Raw genomic sequence first — 21,123 nt, forward strand, 5'->3', positions numbered from 1 at the left:
GAAATGGCGGTGCTCGCTCCCCAGCTTCTCGTCGCATCGTCATCTCCGCCAGCTCCACAGCCTCGACGAGCTCTCCCACGGTGCGTGGATTCCTCATCCCGGCCGCCTGTCAAAGGTGCCGTGGCAGGGCGCACAAATACCGGTCCACGACGACACGTTCAGCCACTTGGGCGGCGCTGGGGCTCCCGGCGAGCAACCAGTGATGGGCGAGGCGGTTGAGTTCGGCTGCTTGGGCGCGGGCTGGCAACCAACTATTATACTCCCAGGCTCGGAACAACTGGGCCGCGGCGATGCGGGACAAACCCACACGCGCCAGAATTTCCTTCCGTAGTTCATCATAGGATTCCTTTTGGTGGGCTTGCATAGAAAAGTAGGCCTGTTGGGGTTCCCCGGTCAGCAATGGTGCCAGTATCCGCGCCCATTCCTCACGGGGCCAGTCCTCTCGTGCGGCAATGGATTCGAACATGCCCAGGTAATGCTCTATGTCGTCGTGGACGGTCATCTTCGGCAGGAGCTGGGTGGCTTGAGTGCGCGGGTCCGGCAGCGGGGCCCGCTGAGCAGCCGTGAAGCGGAGAGCGGCGACTTCACGCTCCGTTTCTCCTTGGCGAGCGGCCATGTGCTCGACGATCTGCTGCTGGCGAAGGCTTACTTCCGTCAGGTGCTTGAGAAGCACTTTCATAGCTGGGGAGGGAGTCACCGCCTGACGAAGAAGCAGAGGGGGGAAAAAAAACAACTTGGTGAGTCGGTGATTCTTCAGTAAGTTGCCCGCATTCTCCACCAGTGTCATGGGCTGAAGAATCACACGACAGGGTTTAGTGAAAGGTGAAGCCCCGGAGGGTGTATTTATTAAATGGTGCTCGGTGTAGTGCTGAATCCTGTAGTGCCTGGTGCTCGTCCTCGGTGCCACGTGATCCTGTTTGCCGGCCGGCTGAGTGCAAGGGAACTTGGTGTCCGGTGCTCGGGTGGCGGGCTGGTCGATCCGCAGCAGTCTAGAGGGACAAGAGACACAACATTAGTTTCAGTCATCTGAAGATCCTCTCTCCTCTGTGTCACCCTTAGCCCCAGCGTTTATAGTCCTCTCCTCATCCGCTTCAGCTGGGACCAATCAGCCCGCTGTGATTGCATGCAGGTGAATCTCCCTCGTTGCCAGGGCGATGCTGATAGGTTCCCAGGACACGGCTCACAATATATATAAAAGCAATATCCACCAATTGAATGCTCTCTCTTCTTTCCTCAATTGTTTGGCAATTTGTCTGTTAAATTCTCCCACTTCACTGAAATAGTTATCAGAGAACAATATCAGTAACAAAAGGGTGCACTGGGCATTGCTCAAAAATACTTAATAATAAACTCTGACCTGCAATGATAATCCAGACCTGAAAGGAAGACCTGCTCAGCCTCCTGTAAGGAGACATTCCGGAGGACAGCCAGGGCATTTATGATGGCCTATGAAAAACATTCATGTAAATATACTATAATACCACTACTGAACATTGGATTGTTATATGCATCTTGTAAAAGAGAGAGCCTATTATATATATAATATTTTGAGGTCATCTCAATTAAAATATCCCTAGTGCAATTTTTTCATCATATGTCCTACAATGATCCTAACCAAATCCATAAAATCAATATTGGCTATGCAGAACATCACAGAAACTAACACATGATAACCATGGACTGTTTGTCGTAGCATGACATGGCTAGATAATGAACTTAAGTTACCAATGTACTAAAGCGTAACGTTAATCAGTATTAAATGTTGTACATCTAAGCTACATTGCAATTAATTTGGTGACCGTGTTTGCAGGCAAACCTTCCTATGAAATGTTGGAGTGTGATCCTGCTATGATTACAGGAATAAATTAGTTTAAATTAGATTAAAATAGAAAAGTCACAAATTGAATTAATATTTCACAATATTACTGTTTTTATTATTATTATTATTTATCAAATAAATGCAGCCTTGGTGAGCAGAAGATGCTTCTTTTAAAACATTTAAAAATCTTATTGACCCCAAACTTTTGAACAGTAGTGTATGTTGCCCCTTGTGTATAGCTAATCTGGATTCCTTAGGAATAGAGGTTGTGATATGACACGATATCTTTATATTGTTACTGTCAGACACTACACCTGCACCTGAGATGGAAGATCCTGAGAATCCACCTCCATCGCCGGACACTGTCCACACCACTCATGAGACTGAGCTGAAGACTTTGCTGGATAAAATTGTGGTGTTGTGCTGTGCTTTGATCAATATGTGTCCAAGTATTGTTGTGAAGGCGTCATGTTAGAATTATACACCATGCTCACATCTAATATGTAAATGTGTTTTTGTTTTCCAAAAGATTTAGTAATGTCTCTTCTCACATGTAATGTTTTTAGCCATGTCTGTAAATAAAATACACAAAGATTGAATGAAATTCTGCCTCCTTTATCTTTATTAAGGAAGAGTTGTGCAAAATCAGTGTTCTTTGGTTGCAAACACAATTACATAACTTATAGTAGTAACAACCAACTTAATTTCCGTTTCTTTACATATTTAACATTGTAAATACATTTAGATGAATACATTAACATGTAAATACATTTAGATTAATACATTTACATTATAAAGAGTCGATAGAAATGATGAGAAACTGGAAATGTATGAGGTAGGTTGTGGGTGATAAGTCACAGACACATGACTCTTCTCTGGCTGGTGCGCTGCTGAGTCCCACGCAGTCTAAACGGAACCACTGTATAGGACAGTTCTGATTATCGCAAACAAACATGTCATCAAGCTCTTCAGGCTGTCTGTAAAAGCACCGCAACACAGCCTTTTCACATGCCCTTCTTTTGGGCTGCAGGGTGTTACCTTGACCAGTCGCTCTGCTCGTAAGGATCGAGTCCTTTGATTCTCTTTATTTTCTCGTAATATCTAACCTTTGCATTACGATTTAGTTTTAGGCGGTATGGTCCGACAATGTTTCCTTTAGCCCGGTGCATTTTGTATGATTATATTCAGTTTTTCATGCTAATTTTTCATTATTGCCAGAACACTAGCCTGCTATGCCAGACCATGTTAACTGGCCAAACATACCCATAATTCTTTGCGTTCTGATGACGTTGCAGCCCAGTTGGTCACATGTGTTAGCAATCTCTATTGTGTATGAGGAGATGTCGTCACGACACAGCGCCCCGCCCCCAGAGACCGCGTCTCCTCCCCTTTCCGCCATTTTGGGAGGATACCCGCCAGCACAGTTCATTGTTTACATTGGTAGTAGAGGAGGTTGTCGCACTATTCTAGAATGCCTGGAAAACACTGCTGTGTAAAAAACTGCTTCAGGGTCTCACACGATTGTTGTGGAAACCGTAGGAACCATTTGTTATAGTTTTTTCGTTTCCCTACATGGAAAAAGCATGAGGGAGAGCATGTCTCTGATGTGACAAAGAGACTTTGGATTTCTTGGGTGGCAGCAATTAGAAGAAAGAACATTACTTTCGACCACATCTCCGAGTCGATGAGAGTGTGTTCTCTGCATTTTCATTCGGGTAGGTTCTCTAAAAATTCTTTAAATGTGTTTATGTTGCCAGCTCTTAAAGTCACGAAGTGCACCTGACGTTGTTGCCTAGCCTGCTAGCTAAATACAGTGCTAAGCATAAGTGAATACATCCATGCTAAATTTGACTAAAAAGATTTTGAAAATTGATCTTATTGCTTTAATTAAAAAAATTAGGAAAAATCACCCTACCTAGAGATTGGCATGGGGTAGTTTCCAAAAGATCATCTCTCAATGCAAATCAAACCAGCTATTAGGCAAATTGAAATAAACCATGCCAATATCTAGGTATGGTAGTAAGGGTATGTGATGATGTGGGGCTATTTTAATTCCAAAAGCCAAGGGAACTTTATCAGAATGCATAGTATCCTGGATCCATAAAATAACTGGCCTTTAAAAATCTGCCTGTCTCAATGGGAATTTAACATGGGTTGTCCAGACTTATGCACCCTGTATTTTAAGGAAGAACTTTTATTTATTTACGATACATTATTCATTCACAAAGAAAATTGGTGTCCTTAAAGGTTGGATTTTTTAAATTAAGGCAATTAGATCAATTTCCAAAAGATGATTTTTTTTATTCCTCTTTTTAGTCAACTTTAGCATGGGTCTATTCACTTATGCTTAGCACTGTATCTACCAAACTGTTGTTTCTTTGAAAATGCTTGATGGCCAACCATCAGTGTTGTTGTTTTTAACAAAACTAGTTGAGATTCTGTTCATGACATTATGCTTGCTTGTCGGTGAAATGAGCTCGCAGTAATGTGTTTGCCCCACACAGTGGTTCTCTACACTAACTTTCCCCACTTTGGAGGACATCACAAAGATGCATTGTTCCCTCATGTCCTTAGCCTTTTTTCTGCAAGATGTTTTAATATAATGACTTTTCCAGCTTAAAGCATTGATTCATTTTATGAGTTTTCATAATCAAGTTATTCTGTTTTAGGTAAACCATCTTTCCGGTTAGGCCACAGTCAAGTTAAGCAAACAGATGAAGTGAGATTTCTGCGACAAGTAAATCACAGGACCCAGCACCAGGAGCAGCCACCATCCCGGCACAGGAATGTGCACTCTGCTCATCTAGACGGGATGTTATCAACAGTATTTTGGAGGAAAACAGAAAGCTGAAGGAGGAGTTTGAAGAGTACCAGATGAATGAGAACTTTCTGAGTGGTGATGATAACAGAGTGAAGTACTACACGGGACTTCCGACCTATCTAATGTTTCAGACACTTCTGCTCAGTCTCACGCCTTATCTTTCTCAAGGTAGTTTGAAGAAGCTCTCTTAGTGTGAGTTTACTCATACTCTTAGTGTGATGTACTCACGGCTGTCTCCATTGGTGTACTGGCCAAGCAGAGAAAGTTTATTGACCAGTATGCCACACCAGTGGACTGTTTTGAGGTTTTTATTGAAAAACCCTCAAATGTACTTGCAAGGGCACAGACTATTTCTCAGTATAAACATGCATACACCATGAAATATCTAATTGTGATTACACCCCAGGGTGTAATTTCTTTCATATCCGAAGGGTGGGGTGGGCACGCTAGTGACAAACGCATAACAGAGCAAAGTGGTTTCCTCAACAAACTGTTGCCAGGTGACATTGTGCTGGCAGATAGAGGATTTAATATCAGGGAAAATGTGGGTATGATGTGTGCTGAGGTTAAGGTACCTACTTTCACAAGGGGTCGTGCACAGCTGGAGGCAAAAGATGTGGAGACTAGGGCCATAGCACATTTCAGGATTAATGTGGAGAGGGTGATCGGTGTTGTGCGGAACAAATTTAAATACCTACACTCAACTGTACCTGTTAACATGCTTCTCAAATGTGAAGGTGAAAACATAATGGCGTTGGACAAGATTGTCACTCTTTATAATGTGGCTTGGTAAATATGTGCAAAAGTGTTCTCTGAGTGCAGACTTTTTGTTTAAAATAAAGTGTAATCTAATCTACTATGAAATTACTGTAAATGTGAAATAAACTCTTTAAACACCTTTATATGACAACAGTATTTATTGAGAACTCACAATGAACAGTGTATTAATGTTTTCACAATATGCTCTAAATAAATCACAATAAAAAGTTCATAAATGTAAACAATAAAAAGTGCATTAATGTAATGTGCATTAAACATTAATCAGCACAAGAAGGGCAAAACCAAGGAGTATCAGCAGAAGGGGTGTCCACAAGCCCCACACAATGGAAGTGATACCACTGTACTGTACAGTTCTCATTGTCACATGCCACCATTTGACCTTTCTCTGGTCCAGCACAGAGACACCACACTGACTTAGTTCTCTTTGGTGCTTTGTCTTTTTTGGCAGGCTGCTTTCTTGGCGTCTTTACACACACTTCCAGTGGCTGTTGTTGCTGTAGCACACTGGGGCCAAACGATGCTTGGGAGGTAGGTGGTAGTGTGAAATATTGCACCACGAGTTCAGGGAGAGTCACCTTCAGGAAGAACTTCTGTGCCTTCTGAAGCTGTGCCTTCCAAAAAAAGGTGTCTGGAGTTATGCGTAGAATTACACAGTCCTTCAGTGTCCACACTACAAAGTTACAGTATGCACTGTTGGTTACAAAAAGTTGAGTCTAAACCTGGCTGTAGTACTGGTGGTTCTTCTTGAGGTGCACCTGACCATCAACTACATGCAGGCAGAAATTGCGGTCATCTGATGCACATGCATCAAGGACTGTGTAGTCCTTGTACTTAGCTGGGCATTTTATTTCAATGCAGCCCTTTCCACAACAGGTGCAACTCACAATGGCATCTGGTGATGCTCCTACTTGTGGGAAGGCCGGGTTGACAAAAAACCCACAAGTTTGCAATTGTTGATTTCTGTGCTGTTCTTTTGTGTGGGTGGTGTATGCCTGCCTCGCTGTCTCCTCCTGTTTGATACCCCAACTGGTGGCGGCTGTTCCTGGCCCGCGCGTAGGGTAACAAACACTCTTTATGGTGGAGAGAGCTGGTGAGCTGATGTCTGTTGCATAGACACTGTGCATTGAGGAGGCCATGATTCTGCTTGCCTGTGCTGCAAACCAAAGTGAAGAGGTGTGCTGTCCCCTAGTCCTTTTCTCAATCTGCACTGCCTGTTCCTCTGACACATCAGCGATATTTCTTATGGCCTGGCAGTGCTTCTGCAGCGCTGACAGATCACTCCTATCAAGGCTAGTGCCACGAACATTTGCCAGAGACTGTAAGCTTCTGATGGGCAGAACAGGGTCTCGAAATTCCTCACTGTATTCTGGAAGCACACTCAAAATGATCTTGTGCCTGTGTTATGGAGATCCCTGTAGAATGTTTCCAGCTCTTCCGGTGTTGGTGTGGGTGTTTTTTGTTGTTGTTTTGGCCGCACGTGTTCTCAATGCAGGACTGGTGTGGGTCTCACCATCAATGTGTCTGTTTAGAGACCTGCGTGTGGCAGCAGCAGATGTGAAGTCGATGCTGTGGCCAACCTCTGGATGGACTTTGTTGATGCTGCTTGGCAGGATCCAGTAGGCCGGTTCATCAGTGACTGTGGCCTTCTCCTTCAACCGGACACAGGCATCAACCATAAAGAGCAGGGCTCCAACATGGGTGCATGACTCAGCTACACCAGCCATGCATATGCAGTGGGCTGAACACACTTGTCCCGATGGTGTAAGGATGACCCATGGTGTGAGAGGAGGCTCGCTGAGCCACCTTGAATGCATGACCTGTTAAATACAAGAGGTATATATTACAAAGGTCACATTTTTTTGAAGTTACACACTTCACATTTCCATTTGTCTGCAGCCTTGCCTGGATCACATATACGCCTTGCACTCTCGCCCTTAATGCACTCAATTCCCCAACACACAAACTTACAACATTACACACCCACATTAAATAAAACTCATTAACATACAAAATAATATTCACCTAATATTCAACAATATTTTTTGATCTGCCTGCATTGACACTAGAGGTGTAACGATACCCTCATGAAACGATTCAATAGCCTACATATCACGATACTGAACTCACGATATGATAGTATTGCGATACTCCAAGACATATGATAAAAGTTGATTCGGTATTAAATTGTGTGTGTAAAAGAATAGGCTTGGACTTGGTGCTGGAAACCCAACACACAGGACAATAGAGACACCAGAATAACGATATTCATGATTCTGAAGCTGAAAATACAGAATTATTTTAGACAAATATGCTTGCACTCTGTCACTGACTAAATATATTTAAAATAATGTACAGTAGGCCACTTTTTACTGGTAACATCAGACATACTGCATGCAGGACCCACAAATATTCCCCCATTGCATTATTATACATTATATGCAACATATAGATATAGTAGTTTAATGTAGTACTGACACTAAATCTGTAAACTTGATTTTTTTTTCTCACACAGTAATTTTCATTTTGGGTGAACTATACACACTAGCTGCTACATATTGTCACTATCCACGATATATATTGTTGCATTTTTGTATTGCGATATATTGTGACACGATATTGTTACACCCCCAATTGACACTATTTCATTTAAACTGAATGCCATCACTGTTTGATCCAGAGCTGCTGTAAGTTACAGCAGAAACAAACTTAGTTATTTTACTGTTATTATTATTATATTATTAATCTGCTTTGATACAATCTGGATTGTAAAAAGCACTATATAATTAAAAGTGACTTGACTTGACAAAAGGTGAAGCAACTTACCTTTGCCAGTACAACGGTGTTTTCACAGTTTGGGGGCTTGTAGATGACCAAGTCGTGCACCTAGCCGCAGCAGAATGTCTCGTAACTTTCCAAGGATTTCAGGCTTTTGAATTCTAGCATAGTGTAATAACTGATGCCAAAAACCAAGTAATTAACTATTTCCATCTAAGTGCAAGGTGGTAAAGAGTCTAGGTCTTTGTTCCATTCAGCTGCAGGCGGCTCGTATGGGTCGACATTTTTAATATTAGCCAGTTTCTCTAAATACCTCTGTTTGGCATTGGTAGTAAGTTTCTCCCTGTAAGGACCCTTTTCTTTTGCCGCATTTTTCTCAATTTCTTCTTAATTTCTATATTATATATATGTATTGTCATGGGAGGAGCACAAGACAGACACAGTGGGCGTGCACCGGGAAGAGACCGGTCTTCCTTCAGGTGTGCCCCATCACATGCCGCCAGCCCTGACTCGTCCAGCGCCCCTCCTCTCACACACCCACTCCAGTCGGGAGCCTGGTGAAGGGCAACGATTTAGGACGGGGTGCCGGTGACAAGCAGGGAGGAGGCAGCTGACTCGTCACATTCCCACTCCCAAGCGACATCCCCGTCATCAGGGCGCCGCCCACACGGGAGTGCTACCATCCTCAACCAGGCTCCAAACGGTCGGAGTGGGCGGGGCTTCCTCTCCGGGCGGTCACTCCCTCTCGCTTGCAAACGTTCCTGAGAACCCAGACTGGGACGGAGGAAAACTGGGGCCAGTGTCACGCGACGAGCACAAGACAGACACAGTGGGCGTGGCGTCAGGCCTCGGAGAGGCTTTTATTAACAGAAATCATAAAATAACACAGGGAATAAAAGTGGCCAAAGGGGGAAAGTGTCCAAAATAACAGGGAATCTGGTGTCCTCGTTGTGCTGCGGGGTTTGTGTAGGTCGGGCAGTGTTCATCGAGGAAGGGTCCAGGCAAGGGGCGGAGTCCGGCGGCCGCACGCGCTCCCCTCCTAGGTCCGGGGCGCGAGGGGCGGCGGCTTCTCCTAGCGGCCACGTCTCTCTCGTTGGCCGCGGCGCTGGTAGGGGATGGACGGCCCGGCATCCTGGCCCGTCGGCCGTGTAAACGGGTGCGGTTCTCCTCCGGATCGCGGGTCCGGCAGCTCACGTCTTGGTGGCGCGGGAGTCCCTCAACGCACCCTTCCTGGACCCACAAGGACACCAGTGTGCATGCACCGGGAAGAGACCGGTCTCCTGAGGAGAGGCGCGTTGGGCTTTTAAACAGCAGCGGCAATGAGGCTCCACTTCCTTCAGGTGTGCCCCATCACACGCCGCCAGCTCTGACTCGCTCTTACACTGTTGCCCCTGGCAAACAATAGCGTATCCTACCAAAATGGTGGGCGGGCTCAATCCGTCACATGACAGCAAGCTACCGTGACGCATCTCCTCATTCTCAATAGGCGGGGTCCTAAAACCGCTGCCTCTGATTGTGCAGGAAAACGTCTCCGGTTACTATTGTAACCTCGGTTCCCTGAGAGGCGGGAACAAGACATTCCGTCAGCTAAGACGTATATGGGAACTCTTCCCTTCTCCACTTTCACTGAAATCTTATTGGCTAACGCCAGTTGGGGACAGCTGGCCAATTGGCGCGAAGCATGCAAATACTGACAGGTCAGCAGGCAGAATAAAATGCATGGGTGCGAAATTACATACATCAGCACAGCTGATCAAACAGCGACCACGCCGGCTAACTTAATGTCTCGTTCCCGCCTCTCAACATTACGTCAGCTAAGACGGTCTCGGCCGGAGAGTGACATTACAGTCGCCAGGCCCGAAACCAATGCAATATCGTTCACCAAAAACTCATGAAAGTCTCCAAGGCGCTCCGCCGAGGCAAGAGAAAGAAGCAAGGCAGTCTTCAGGGAAGCTCCTTAACTGCAATCGAAGCTAATGGCTCGAACGGTAGAGATAGATTCCTCAAAACTAGAGCTAAATCCCACGGTGGCACGTAGGGCACAATCTCCTCGCTCCCCTGAGAAAACTGATTACCAGTGCGTGCTTACCGTTCGATCGTTTGCCCGTCACCCGGGGAACGAAAGCGGCAATAGCGGTCACATAGACCTTCAGCGTGGATGGTTTCAAACTCCCGCTATCCATACTGTGCTGTAGAAAGCGCAAAACATCTGACACGGAACAGGTCCCCGGGTCAATATAAATGTCATCGCACCATTTTGTGAAAACTCCCCACTTCTGCGTGTAGCAGCGAATGTTTGATGGTGCCTCACGTCTCTGTTAAGTGTGTTTAGCACCTGTGAGTGCAGAGCGTCCTGCTTATTAGGGTCCCCGCAGCGGCCACACATGAAGGTTCCACAGCTTGGGGCTGGGGTGCTATATTGTGGCGATCGCTTGAGACAGCAGGTCCTGCCTGAGGGGGATTTGCCATGGGGGAGCCATCACTAACTCTCTCAGGTCCGCGAACCAGGGCTGATTCGGCCAGTTCAGGGCCACGAGTATAACTGACGCTCTCTCCTCCCTGATTTTGCACATCACAGGCAGAATCTTCCGGCCAACACGATGTCAGAGCATCTCCCAGTGTGGAAGATTTTTATTGGTCAATATGTAAACTAATCAGGCATAATCAATGTGAATCTAGAGCCATTTATGTATCAAGTTACTCTACTGTTATAATCATGCATTTGACTGTATGTAGAGGACTGCGTGAGAATGGAATGTGAAGAGAGTGCAGGGGTATAGTAGATGGTGCAGCTGCACACTCTATTTGGACATTAGACAAAATATATGATGAGACCTCCTTGGTGCAGACATTACCAAAATACAGCATATAGTAAAGTTGGATGTCCTGTTTTGACATAAGACAAAATATATGATTAGGCCTCCTCGTTTCACTTAAAATAAATTGTACATCATAAAAGCAAGCTAGAGACACAGCCATAAAAGGTAAAAGAGTTGATAAACAGAACCATATGTATGAAATGTATTGAACATGGGCACGCCTTCAGAAGTACTGTATAAAATAGAGAACCGACACAGGCTCAACAGACTGTTCTGCAGAGCTTTCTCAGTTTTATTTTCTCTTGAAAATAAAATCTTTCTTATGGAAACAAAACCCTGAGATAGTGTGATTCCTCTGATCCATGGAAGACGAAAATACACTACACCGGCAGGGGGGAATGAGATAGCGAGAAGAACGTCTTACAGTGTGTGTTCTCGCTTGTGGCAAACAATCCACTTCCTCCCTCCCACATCATTAGATCTGATCCTGGGTGAAGCCTCCATCTCCTTGAGGAATCTGTTCCTCGAAAGCACGCTCACTCCACGGTTCAAAGTACCGGGGATGTGCGACGCTCTTATGGAGATTAAGTGTCGGTCCGCCCACAAAAGGAAACTCGCCCGCCTGTTTTAATAGAGCTCTGGAGCGCACGCCGCCCTGCCGATTTATGTACGAGACCACAGACATGTTGTCGGTTTGAATCAGTACATGTTGCCACTCCAATTTCGACCGAAAGGCTTGCAGGGATAGGGACAACGTTTTCCAATTCCAAACGGTTTATGTGCCACCTTCTCTGTGACTCCAACCAAACGCCCGGGATAGTCCTCCTACAGCCCATGAGATGACACCGCAGACACGTTACCTCTACAGCGTCGCGTAATGGTGTGACAGTCTTGCGCCATTGAGAGGCCAATATAATCATGGCCCGTGGCTCTGCGCTGTTTGAGACAGGGCGAGTGACACAATGTTGGGTGCAAGAATTTTGATAGATGCTTCTATAATAAAATTTTTACTCACACAAACATTTAAACACATAGAGCAATCGTCACCCATAGTGACATGGGGGAAATGATGCATGTGTTTTGTGGTGTTGGCACTCTCGCTCCCTCACGAGGCCATTATAATCATAGGTTGTGGCTCTGCACTGTTCTGAGACAGGGCGAGTGACACAGTGATGAGTGTAAGAGGAAGTAAAGCTCTTTTGTTGATTGTATACATGCTTTTATTGTGGAACTCACACAAACAGCATTTAAACAGACATAGCAATCGTCGCCCGAAGAAACATGGGGGACATGATGCATCTGAACATGGAGGGTGACACCGTGTTTATGTGGTGTTAGCTCTCTCGCGCCCTCGCGAGGCCATAATAATCATGGGTTGTGGCTCAGCGCTGCTATGAGACAGGGCGAGTGACACAGTGTTGAGTGTAAGAAAAGAAAAGCTCTTTTGTTGATTGTGTACATGCTTCTATTGTGGAACTCACACAAATAGCATTTAATCACACATAGCAATCATCGCCCGAAGGAAATGGGGGACATGATGCATTTGAACATGGCGCTTGGGGGCGGGGCCTCCTGCGCACTCACTCTTTCACCGACAGGGACACGGCTCGATGGCATGCTGGCTCTCTCGCGGCGCGGGGATCTCAACTGACCCTGACGTTTCCTCCCAGGCTCTTACCACTGCTGGTTTCGACCGAAACGAGCATCCGGTTTAGAGCGGGGTGCCACGGCGGGCTATTTAGCTAGTCTTAGAGCCTGACGAGGTGCATAAGAGCAGAACCCCGCAGATGAAGGCTGGAGTGAGCGACGGGGCATCACGTGGCTCATTGCCTTGGCGCGCTTTCCGCGTCTCTGAGAAAAGCTCCATGACTTCATCAAAGAGGCCGGAGGGAGCAACTGGAATGTTTAGGAGCATCCTACGGTCCGCATCTTCCAGGACAGCTAGGGTAAGCCATAGGTGCCTGTAAGGACGACCATGAGCCCCATGAAATGGCTGAGCAGAGCGATAGTAGCCATCAGCGCAAGGTCAGTTGCCGCGCGCAGATCCCTGATGACGTCAGCGCTACTGTGCCGCCGTCTGCCTGAAACACCTTGAGTATTGCCCTGGAATGAAGAGCAGAACCTGCCTTCCCTCAGAAGTATAGGCTTTGTTCGTCTAAGGGCCGTGAACTGCACGGTTTGGAAGGCAGGCTGTGGTCCAAACCAAATGCAGAGGGAGACGGGCACAGGTGTGCGGTAATGGTCTCCTCGATGGGGGGAGGGTTTCCGCCCCGTCCTCGTGCGTGAATATGGCCTGCGTAGCAGAGTGGGTGCGCGCTGATTGGGGTGCAGCCCACGACTTCACCACAAACTCTTGCATGCCTCAATGCCGTCTGGTAGCAGCTCGACTGGAGGAGCCACGAGTCCAGTTACCTTTCACAGGCTTGTCAGGTGTGCTGTAAGTGAGACCCAGCTCCGTGACGGCCTTTCCAAAGACCCTGATGAGCTCCTCCTGGAGGTCTGCAAGGCCCTCTTGGTTGGGGCGGTCTTTTTTCCAAACCTTTTCCTATGTCGAAAGCAACATGGAATCCTTTTCCTCGCCAGTTCCAAAGAGGATGAAGTTCGCGGGGCTGAAGCTATCGTCCACCACGCCTTCGGGTGGGGGAGGGCCCACCAGCGGCTCGCTGGCGGCAGTGGGCCTCATTCCCACTGTTTTCCGAGCCACTCTGGCTCTGAGGGCTCGCACTGGCAGCTCGGCACAGTGGGTGCACGTGTGGTCCGTGTGAGAAACCCAGGCAGGTCACACAGAACTGGTGAAGGTCCGACTCTAGCATTAGCAGCCATCGGATGCGGAGAGGAAAAACAGGGTGAGTAGTCCTCTATTGCAACTTCCACGATGACTTAGATAAGACTTCTAGCGTGAAGAAAGAGATTCTGACGTAATTTTCTGCTGGTGTTAACCAATAAGATTTCAGTGTAAGTGGAGAAGGGAAGAGTTCCCATATACGTTTTAGCTGACGTAATGTTGAGTTACCGCCTCGAGAGGGAACCCTTCTTCAATAGATACAGTCGGCATCTAGTCATAGCTGGGGGCGTGGCGAGGGCAGAGTCGGCGTGGGGGAAAACACTGCAAGCATTACTAGACTAGACCAGACTAGAACCCACAACCCTTCGATTGGGAATCCAACCCTCTAACCATTAGGCCACGATGTGTATCTGAATGGCAAAATTCACATATTGAGCACTCATTCCCAGAGACACGTAGAACAATTGTAGTCTCTTTTAACTTTAATATTCATATACACTAGTCCATATCGACATTTGATTCATTTTACAGCTCAAATATAGATCTATTCATTAAAAAATTGCCAAATCCCGTGACGTTCTGCTTTAAACAGCAAGCTCTATTTTTGACTGGATTCCGCGATTCAATCGTGTCGCAAACACAGACGGGGTGAATTTATGTTTATGTTTAAGTTTATGTTCGACACTAGGCTAATGTTACATAGTTTTTCTTAAGGTAGAATGATAAGGCTAAATGCATTCCACTTTCTGAGACAACCTTACAGTTTTGATAACGTTAATAATGAACACGATGTTAATATGGCCTGCCTGCCAACTGCACACACACACATGCTTAGTCTTGGGATTCCACATCTTCCCTTGATCATCCTCACAACTTATTGCTTGTAGCCATTTTGTAATCCTTTCCGGCTCTGTGTGTTTATTAGGAAGGATGTAGAACTTCAATTCATAATTTGTTAGTTTATTGGAGGTACAGAAAACGACACAGCAATGGCATGATTGGCGTGATTGTCCCATTTATTTCAATTGTCGCCAAGGCAATGTTTTCCCCCACGGGCTAAATTCACATCACGTGACGGGGGCGTTCCCAGACCAACCGTCTGTATCTATGTGTGCTTCAAGATTATAAATTAGATTTACCCTTCCAAAGAATTTTTAAGGTTAAAATTTAATTTTGATGCACATAATTGTGTTTTTTTGTGAAACAAGTATTGAAACTTTAGAGCATGTTTTTTTTTTTTTTTTGGTGTGATTCAGTTCACTTCTGTTGGAGTGAGATGAAAAACTTGTTATGTTCCAAAGATGTAGAATTACAACCATTCAATGTGAAGGTAGTTAGGTTTGGTATTTTTTATGAAAACAAAGATTTTGAATTTGTTCTCAATTCTCTGATATGTTTTGGGAGGTTTTTTATTCACAAATGCAGATGGTTTAAATCGAAACCCAACTTTATTCATTGGTGTAAGGCGCTAAAACTTTTATATAAATCCTTAAAATTTGTTAAGAATAAAAAAGCCCTTAAGCTGTCCTCTATGTTGGAATTATATAATTTAATTTAAAAGCCCATTTTGTAGTATTGTTTTCTTGTTTTTTTTTTTATGTTTGTTTATTGTTATAAGTTTGGTTATGCTCAACCAAATCTGAATAATTGTGGTTGTAATGTAATGTAAAAAAAAAAAAAAAAAAAAAAAAAAACACTTCACCGTTCTGGTCTTTCTTCCTCTCGTCGCTTCGCTCCAGTCCAGCGGGAGGCGCTAAACACACACGTTTGTTTGAAAACATCATTACACCTCATAGGAAGAAGTTCAGTTTCAACGCTCTCTGTTGTTGTTATGTCGGTGTGCTGCCTTAATACAAACTGTTAGACATGTTTCTAAGAGACAAAAAATACAGATTTTGAATCAGTTCAGTAAATACCTATAACATCCTCACATCCGTGAGTTTTGAAGCGAGCAGGAATATCTGGAGGAGTTTATCATCTGAACTGAGATCTGCTGCTGTGAAAATTATGTTTATTAAAGAAGAGAGAGAAGAGAACACGAGTGAACCATTAACCTGGAGAACAAAACAAGAGGAACAAGAAACATGGAGAATAAAACACGAGGAACCAGAAGCCTGGAGAATAAAACAAGAAGAACCAGAAACATGCAGAATAAAACAAGAGGAACCAGAAACCTGGAGAATAAAACAAGAGGAACCAGAAACCTGGAGAATAAAAAAAGAGGAATCAGAAGCCTGGAGAATAAAAAAAGAGGAATCAGAAACCTGGAGATTAAAACAAGAAGAACAAGGAGGTTGGTGTTTTCTTATTTATTTTACTTTTTTATTATTATTTTGTTGTTCTTCATTCATCTTTAATGACTGTGGTAACGTTACATTAGGCTTACAAAGTTTTACTTATCGGGTGTTTTGGGGCCCTGGAGAATTTCTGTGGAGACATTTGTGGGTGTTTTTATATAAAGTCTAGGTGTAGACTGCTGCACTCAAGACTTACCCATGGGTTTTTATTAAAGGGGGGGTGAAATGCTCGTTTTCACTCAATATCCTGTTAATCTTGAGTACCTATAGAGTAGTACTACATCCTTCATAACTCCAAAAAGTCTTTATTTTTATTATATTTCTAAGAGAAAGATAGTCTGTACCGATTTTTCCCGGAAAAACACGAGCGCCTAGAGGCGTGACGTGTGGGCGGAGCTAAAGAATCACGAGCGCCAGTAGGCTTTTGAGTTGAGAGCATGTGGAAGCTGTGACACAGATCCAGAGGCTGAAATTTAACAAGAGCAGCATCAGCAAAGGGGGTATGCTATGTGGTATGTACTGAAACTGTATATATTTGCTTAGCGGTTTTGGAAATTGACTAAGTTCCACTTTATGTCGTCTTTTTTTTTCTTTTTTTTTTTAGCTGTACATGTGGAAAGTGCAGTTTGATGACAACATCGCATGTTGTTTACTTGATGTGCTTATCCGCTGATAGCTAAGTTAACAACACAGAGATATTTGAAGCAGTTTTACTCACCGCCTGCGGTTCCAACACACGATCGTGACCCTTTTTCGTTGGGACTGCATCATCCTTAAGAAATAAATGATGTGCAATCCGAAATGCAGGGAACAAACAAAAACACTTGCACAACTCCGTTGATGCTCTGTAAAAATAAACTCCATCCACTGGTCCCTTAATGCTGTCTCTCTTTTGGTAATCTGTGCAGGGTTGTCTTGCCCTGGCAACCAAAAACACATGTCTTTTGTGACTTTTCGCGACGCTCTGGCTCTGATCAGGCTGTGCTCAGCCTCTCAGTGCTTTGCTATACGGGAGCGCGCGCTCTTCCGGCAGACGCGCCCTTAGGAGCCATATAAGGAAATTCCGCTCCATCTAACGTCACACAGAGCCATACTTGAAAAAAACTTTCCGAAACTTGTGACAAACCGGAAGAGGTTTTTTTGGAACAAAAATACTCCTTCAAACGTACAACTTAATTTTTTTAACTTTGTCCATGTTTAGCATGGGAATCCAACTCTTTAACAGTGTAAAAAACTCAGTATGCATGAAATAGCATTTCACCCCCCCCCTTTAATAGGCGAAGTTCCTCCTTTATGTCTTTCATATAAATTTCCTTTGACTATTTTGTAACATTCAATGTAATAGGGCTTGGGTTTCGTGATGTCATTACTTGGCGTGGCCGCCACATTGGTAGCCTCCTTTACTGCTACTCGGGCTACTGCGCAGTGTTTAGACATACTCCCTCTCATCCGTGTGTCTTAATTTGATTAATTAAAAATCTATTTCAACCATGGTAAACCATTGCTGTATTGTGGGGTGTAATAGCACAACATATAATCGCCATGGGGAAAATTAAATGAGAATGGATTAACTTTACACCACTTTCCTGCTTGGAGGCGCGACCACGGAGATCTGAATATTCATTTATATAGCTTAAGTCAACATTGAAAGTATGGGAAATTTCTTGGGTTACTCATCCAAAATACGGGAAATTTCAACATTCATCTTTTTGTTGCTATCCCTCTGCTGACATAAAAAATTGGAACTACAAAACTGCTGCATTAACTAACGTTAAGCGATTTGTGAAGCTTGGTCTAACGTGACTTTAGTTACAGATTGGCGTGAAATTATGCTCTCACAAGAACCACGCTATCTTAAAAAGCCCAACATTACTCTAAGGTTGCTTTCAAGTAAGCAAAATGATGCTTTGAAAACAGCTGTTTCGCTGGAAGGGCAAGGAGTAGCAACAGGACAACAACACGGAGACTTGACAGGTCTGATGGAGGGGCTAACGGGATATTTTACAGGAAAATACCCATCCATTTGTGAACTGTACATAAGTATTCAATGACTTGTAGCTTTCGGAACTATTCTGAAGTGTAGGCGCTCACAAAACAAACAAGGTTGCCGAAGATATCTATTTTGCGAAAATGCGGCAACAAGTCTCCGTCTGTACTCCACTATTTGTTGGAAATTTCATATGAATCCAAACCGTTAATAGTGTCGATTTTGTCCACATACCGGTCCCTGGCATCCATATTTAGCGTATCCCTATAAATCCCACAACATTTTCGCGATTTTAACATCTTTTTTTCTTTCTCTATGAGACTAGCAACATGGCCGCCAAGCCCCAGAATGCAACTTGGCGCCAAAGCCCTATTGAACCACGTCTTGTGCAGTATGAATAAAGGGGGATAAATTAAAGTGCTTGCAGTATCCTTTAATAAAATATAAACAATATACAAACAATAAAAGCATAATCTAAAAAAACATGTCTTGTGCATTATAAAGAATATAATACAGTTGGTTTGATACATTTATCTCAAACTGTGTCAGTTTAATTGAAGTGAGGATATTATATAAAACTGTTGATTCAATAATTTACATAAAAACAACAAAGGCATCATCTGAAAAACAATGCCTTGTGCATTATACTGAATAATATTCTGTATATTTTACAGTTGGTTTGATCAAACGATGTTGTCCTTTAATGTATTTATATTAATGCATAAAAAGTTGTACAATAAAACGGTAATTAAAAAAACTGAACTTAGTGCAATAACGGATGTTTTTATGAATATTTTATTATTGGTTTTACATTATAATGTCACGTAGTTAAATCGTTTATTTAATTTAAATGGTTCATTGTTAATTTTCCCCCTAGAAATTAAGCCTTGTGCAACGTAAAGGGCATGGATTTATAACTTTACCGCCGTCGAAAACCACTACACAAGCACTGCACCAACTGCATAAAACACCTCTAAAATTAGTTAAAATGAGTGCTGTCTGTCACTGTCTGTAATCAGTTCAGTGAATGACTGTATGCTCATTCTTTATAAAGTAGCAACAATGTCATTTGTAAAGTAGCCTACAGTCTTAGTCATATTAGTATTTTCACCCCAAAAAAGGGTTTTAAGCCAGTTATTTATATATTTTGCTGTAGTATGCCAGTAGGAAATATCAGATTATATTTCCAAATATTCATTTTGCCATTAATTTTAATAATAATGTAGTAAGATTGTTGAATGCACATGCAGTCTGACAACAGACAGCCTAAGACTATGACTTTTGGACAGTAGTGTGTACTGTATACAGTACGTATAATTAGATTAAGTATATTTCAATAAGTGTAATAAAAGTACCGTATTTTTCTGACTATAGGTCGCACCTGAGTATAAGTCGCATCAGTCCAAAAATACGTCATGATGAGGAAAAAAACGTATTTAAGTTGCACTGGACTATAAGTTGCATTTATTTAGAACCAAGAACCAAGAGAAAACATTACCGTCTACAGCCACGAGAGGCCGCTCTATGCTGCCTAGTGTAGACTAAAGGAGCACTGAGCAGCATAGAGCACCCTCTCGTAGCTGGAGACGGTAATGTTTTCTATTGGTTCATTTCTCTTGGTTAATTTCTCTCGGTTCTTGTCAAATTAATTTTCACAAATAAGTCGTACCTGACTATAAGTCGCAGGACCAGCCAAATTATGAAAAAAAGTGCGACTTATAGTCCGGAAAATATGGTATATGTGGTTCATATGTGTTAAGGGCTAGATTTTCGCTGGAGGAAACGGCTGTGGTGTGATGAATGGTGAATAGAGATTGCTCCCTCTTTTGTAAACTGTATTTATGACAAAGAACTGCACAGATACAGATACTCTAACAATCTATCGATAAACACACACCTTGTGTCCTCTGTTTGTGTTTGAGTCCGCTCGCGCTGCTCTGCCGCAATCTGCTGATAAAAGAGTGCTGAAAGACGAGGAGACAGGTCTGCTGCTGTTTTCATATAACATTTAAGCGGTCTGACTCTGAGGCGATCATGAATTTGTGTACAGTTTATGAAGCCCTGCTAAAAAAGCATAGCATTGCCCATGCTTCGTGTGTACATTTAAGAAAATCAGGACAAATATTTAAATCGATCTCTCAGGCATTTAGTAGGCACCGAAATGAGGCACCGAAATTTGCTCGCTGATTCGGTTCGGTGCATACCGGTTCCATAGGTACTGGTGCCATATTGGTACCGGGTTTCGGTACCCAACCCTATGAATCTTGTATGATTTTTTTTTTTTTTTTTTAGTTTTTTTTTTTTTTTAGTTTTTCAGAATCATTAGAGTATCGCCCAATAAAATATTGCGATACTCCCATGTGTTTATATTCTTACACCCCTATACCACTGTGTTTTTTACATTTCAGGATGAGGTTCACAGAAACGGAGATAGCAAGTGCATTTTGTTTATTTTCTTTACTTAACAAAAGATATACTGCTTGTAACTAATGGCGCTAGAATTTGTTTATTTCAATCATAGGTCTAAATATTTTTATTTTGATCTGTTTTAAATGGCATTAAAATGAGCAAAAAAAATATTTACAGCGTTTGTAGTTTTAAGTTTCTTAACGTTTGTTTTATTTAGCAGTATTTACATGATTTCTGAAATTAATAGTAAAATGTGTCTTATACATGCATCCTATGTATTTTTTTCCGGATCTGGTGTAACTTAGTCCTATATTGTGCTGTATGATTAAACAAATGTATTATTAAAAAAGGGGACCATTAAAAAAAAAAATAATGCAGTCACTCAAAACAATCATATTATGTTCATTATACTCCCACCCACAATAATTTTAACCCTTAAAATCTGGAGCAATTCCGTGGGTGTCCTTGAAAAATCACAAATTAAAAAAATGTTGAATTCTAGTGCTAGTGGACAGGCATCCATATACAGCAGAGACTGGTGTGAAATGAGGAACTGTCCTGTCATCACAACATCTCTCTGTCTTCACCAATTGCCCTGAAACACAAATTTTATATAAATAATTATTATAAA

The 21,123-nt window shown here is 43.2% G+C and overlaps 1 protein-coding gene across 2 annotated transcripts in view; it reads left to right on the top strand.

Annotated features, from left to right (window-relative positions):
* LOC113047422 (zinc finger protein 721-like) overlaps positions 1-21,123 on the top strand; it is a 153,083-nt gene that overhangs the window by 41,633 nt on the left and 90,327 nt on the right. The window contains exon 3 of one of the 2 annotated variants that reach the window (XM_026208768.1): positions 4,772-4,784. In XM_026208768.1, coding sequence (XP_026064553.1) covers positions 4,772-4,784 — 13 coding nt within the window. Of the gene's footprint in view, positions 1-4,771; positions 4,785-15,594; positions 16,093-21,123 lie in introns of those variants that run through there. The other variant, XR_003276249.1, reaches the window with a different exon arrangement.

This window comes from Carassius auratus, chromosome 28 (assembly GCF_003368295.1).
Source record: "Carassius auratus strain Wakin chromosome 28, ASM336829v1, whole genome shotgun sequence".
NCBI classification, from domain to species: Eukaryota; Metazoa; Chordata; class Actinopteri; order Cypriniformes; family Cyprinidae; genus Carassius; species Carassius auratus.